The 3,207-nt window shown below is 52.4% G+C and overlaps 1 protein-coding gene across 1 annotated transcript in view; it reads left to right on the top strand.

Annotated features, from left to right (window-relative positions):
- The window catches only part of DDA1 (DET1 and DDB1 associated 1), a 16,348-nt gene that overhangs the window by 10,957 nt on the left and 2,184 nt on the right, over nt 1-3,207 (top strand). Inside the window, exon 5 of the mRNA XM_006147184.2 lies at nt 1,664-1,725. Within this exon, the coding sequence (XP_006147246.1) occupies nt 1,664-1,725 (62 nt within the window). The remainder of the gene's footprint in view (nt 1-1,663; nt 1,726-3,207) is intronic.

The following is a 3,207-nucleotide window of genomic DNA, read 5'->3' as shown; positions in this document are numbered from 1 at the left end:
CAAGAGCCCGAGAGGAGAATGGAGGAGAAGGGATTGTGGCGTGGCCATCCCCCCTGGGGGGGTGATTTCTCGCTTTCTGTCTCTCTGTCTCTCTCTTTCTGGCGAGCGCACGCACCCTGTAGCAAAAAACCTCTCCAAAGGAAAAAGAAAAAAAGTCAAGTAAAATAAATAACTAAATAAATCATAATAAAGGTAATAATCCTTCTAGGGGCTGGCTGGTGGCATGGTGATTAAGAGACTAGACTCCCACGTGGCCGACCCCAGTTCAAATCCTCCTGGACCTGATGGCTTTCTCTCTCTCTCTCTCTCTCTCTCTCTCTCTGTTGTCTCTGATGGGTGCATGTACCCTATAGCAGATTATAATAATAGATAAAATTAAATAAATTATTTTTTTCAGAGCCCATCCCGGGCCAGCCCTATAGCCTAGTGGTTAAGGGAACTGCATCCCACATGGCTGGTGGCTCGGTTCGAATCCCAGTCCTGGCAGCCTGAAACCACGTTGGGTACCTGTGTGTGCATGCCTCAGATCCCAACAGGACCCGGAGAAGGAGGGGAAGGGATTGGGACGTGAGCGCTCCCCATCAGGGGTGCTTTCTCCGTCTCCCTCTGTCACTCTGTGGTTCTGAGGGTGGGATCCCACTCAGGAAGCAGGCACCGCCATGGACCGGGCCAGCTCAGGTCCCCGTAGTGGCCGCATGCTGAGAAGAGAGAACCCTGGGCTTTTAGAAGTCTCCCGGGTTGGGACCAGCAGTTGGCGTAATGGCTATGTCCCTGGACTCCCGTGTAGTCGACTGCGGTTCGAGTCCCGGACCCAGCGGCTTAAACTCACGCCGGGCGCGTGTGCGTTCGTGCCCAAGATCCCGAGAGGAGAATGGAGGAGAAGGGATTGCGGCGTGGCCATCACCCCTGGGGGGGTGACTTCTCGCTTTCTGTCTCTCTATCTCTCTCTGTTCTGGCGAGCACACGCGCCCTATAGCAAAAACCTCTCCAAAAAAAAAAAAAAAAGAAGTCTCCCGGGTTGGAGGTGTTGACCTGGGGTCCCAGAAAGAACACCCAGGGCACCGGTGAGCCAGGAGAGCAGGGCCTGTCCCAGAGGCCAGGACGGAGGCCAGCCTGTAGGAGGCATCCTTGCTATTTTATTTATATATATATATTTTTTTGTCCATTTGCGATGGAGCATGTGGACTCTGTGGAAAGAGACAGACAGAGAGAGAGGTGGGGGAAAATGAGAAAGCATCCCCTCGGGGGGCGAGTGGCATGGTGGGTAAAGGTGCTGGATTCCCACATGGCCGATCATGGATCGAGTCCTGGACCTGGCAGCTTGCTTTCTCACTTTCTCTCTCTCTCTCACTCTGTCTCTCTCAGATCAAATTGAAATAAGCAATACATTTTAAATAAAATAATTCTTAAAAAAAAAAAAGAAAAGAAAAGAAACCAAGCATCCCCCAGAGGCAATACCTTCTCTGTTTTTCCTCTGTTCTGCTCTCAGGATTTGGGGCATAATTACACTTACACTCACACATGCCCAGCACGGTTTTCAGGTCACTGAGTCCAGGACTCAGCCAGCGAAATCAGCCCCGTGGGATCCGGCACCCTGAACCCCCACGCCACCTGCCGGCCCCCTTGCAACATTCTCTGCGACTTCTTCTGTCTTTCCTTCCAGTCATTGTGACAGAAAAGACGAATATCCTCTTGCGCTACTTACATCAGCAGTGGGACAAAAAGGTAAGGCCTGCAGGGTACTGGGAGCGGGGTGTGGGGGACACGGTTCCTGCGAGAGTCTCAGTAGGGGAAGGGCGAGAGTGGCCAGGACGTGGGGCATTGCAGTGGGGCTTTGCGGGCGGAGTAGGAGTTCGTGAACCCAGGCGAGGGAAGAGTACTTCAGTGGAGATAATGGCAGTGCAGAGGTCACAGGGGTCTGGTGTTGGGCCGATTTGGGGAGCTGAGCTAATGCCTTCCCATGGCCCTGGCATTTTTTTATTTTTTATTTGCCAGAAGCCACCTGTGGCTGCTAGAGAGAGAGACAGAGAGAAAGAGAGTGAGAAAGCACCCCCAGGGGGAATGGTCACACCACAATCCCTTCTCCTCCATTTCTCCCTCCTTTTAGAATTTTGGGTATGCACGCACATGCACCCGGCACGATTTCCAAACTGCCGGGTCTGGAACTCGAGCCGTGGTTGGCCATGTGGGAGTCCACACCTTAACCACCACACCTCCTGCTGGCCCTGGAATCGTTTTTTTTTTTTTTTTTTAAGAGAGGTTTCTGCTATAGGGCACATCTGCTCACCAGAAAGACAGAGAGAGACAGAGAGACAGAAAGCGAGAAATCACCCCCCCAGGGGGGATGACCATGCCGCAGTCCCTTCTCCTCCATTCTCCTCTCGGGATCTTGGGCACACACGCACACGCACCCGGCGTGAGTTTAAGATGCTGGGTCCGGGACTCGAACTGCAGTCGGCTACGTGGGAGTCCAGTGATGTAGCCATTACGCCAACTGCTGGTCCCTCCCCTTTCTTCTTTCTTTCTTTCTTTAGTTAGTCATTTTCTACCTAGTGTGTTTCAAGCTGCAGGGTTCAGGACTCGAATTGCCATCAGCCTGTGGGCATCCAGTGCCCCAACTACCACGTGTCTGCCCACCTCAGCTTTTAAAGTTTTTGCCATAGACCTCGTGTGCTCCCGGGAGACAGACAGTGAGAGGGAACGGGAGCCACCCACCAGAGGCAGGTGGCAGTGCTGCAGTTTCTTCTCCAGTCTCTAGGATTTGGGGCACGCATGCACACGTGCCTGGTGTGTTTTTTTAAAATAATTATTTTATTTAATTTTATTTATTCATTCATTTATTTTTTTAGTTTGACCAGAGAGAGACAGAGGGTGAGAGAGAGAGAAAGTGAGAAAGCAAGCTGCCAGGTCCAGGACTCGAACCCTGGTCGGCCATGTGGGAGTGTCCAGTGCCTTAACCACCACGCCACCTGCTGGTCCCCCTGGTGTGATTTTCAAGCCACCAGGTCTAAGACTCCGAGTTGTGCAGCTGGCCACGTGGGAGCCCGGAGCCTTCACCATCACGCCACCTGCTGGCCCCAAGAAGAAATAAACTTTACTAAAGAAATCGAAGCAGGGGGAACCAGCAGTTAGCGTAATGGCTGTGTCGCTGGACTCCCACGTAGTCGGACACGGTTTGCTTTCCTGACCTGGTGGCTTAAAACTCAC

This window comes from Tupaia chinensis, unplaced genomic scaffold (assembly GCF_000334495.1).
Source record: "Tupaia chinensis unplaced genomic scaffold, TupChi_1.0 Scaffold000201_1, whole genome shotgun sequence".
In the NCBI taxonomy this organism is placed as follows: Eukaryota; Metazoa; Chordata; class Mammalia; order Scandentia; family Tupaiidae; genus Tupaia; species Tupaia belangeri.
Note: the sequence above shows the minus strand (reverse complement) of the source record. Positions and strands in the feature narration are given on the sequence as shown.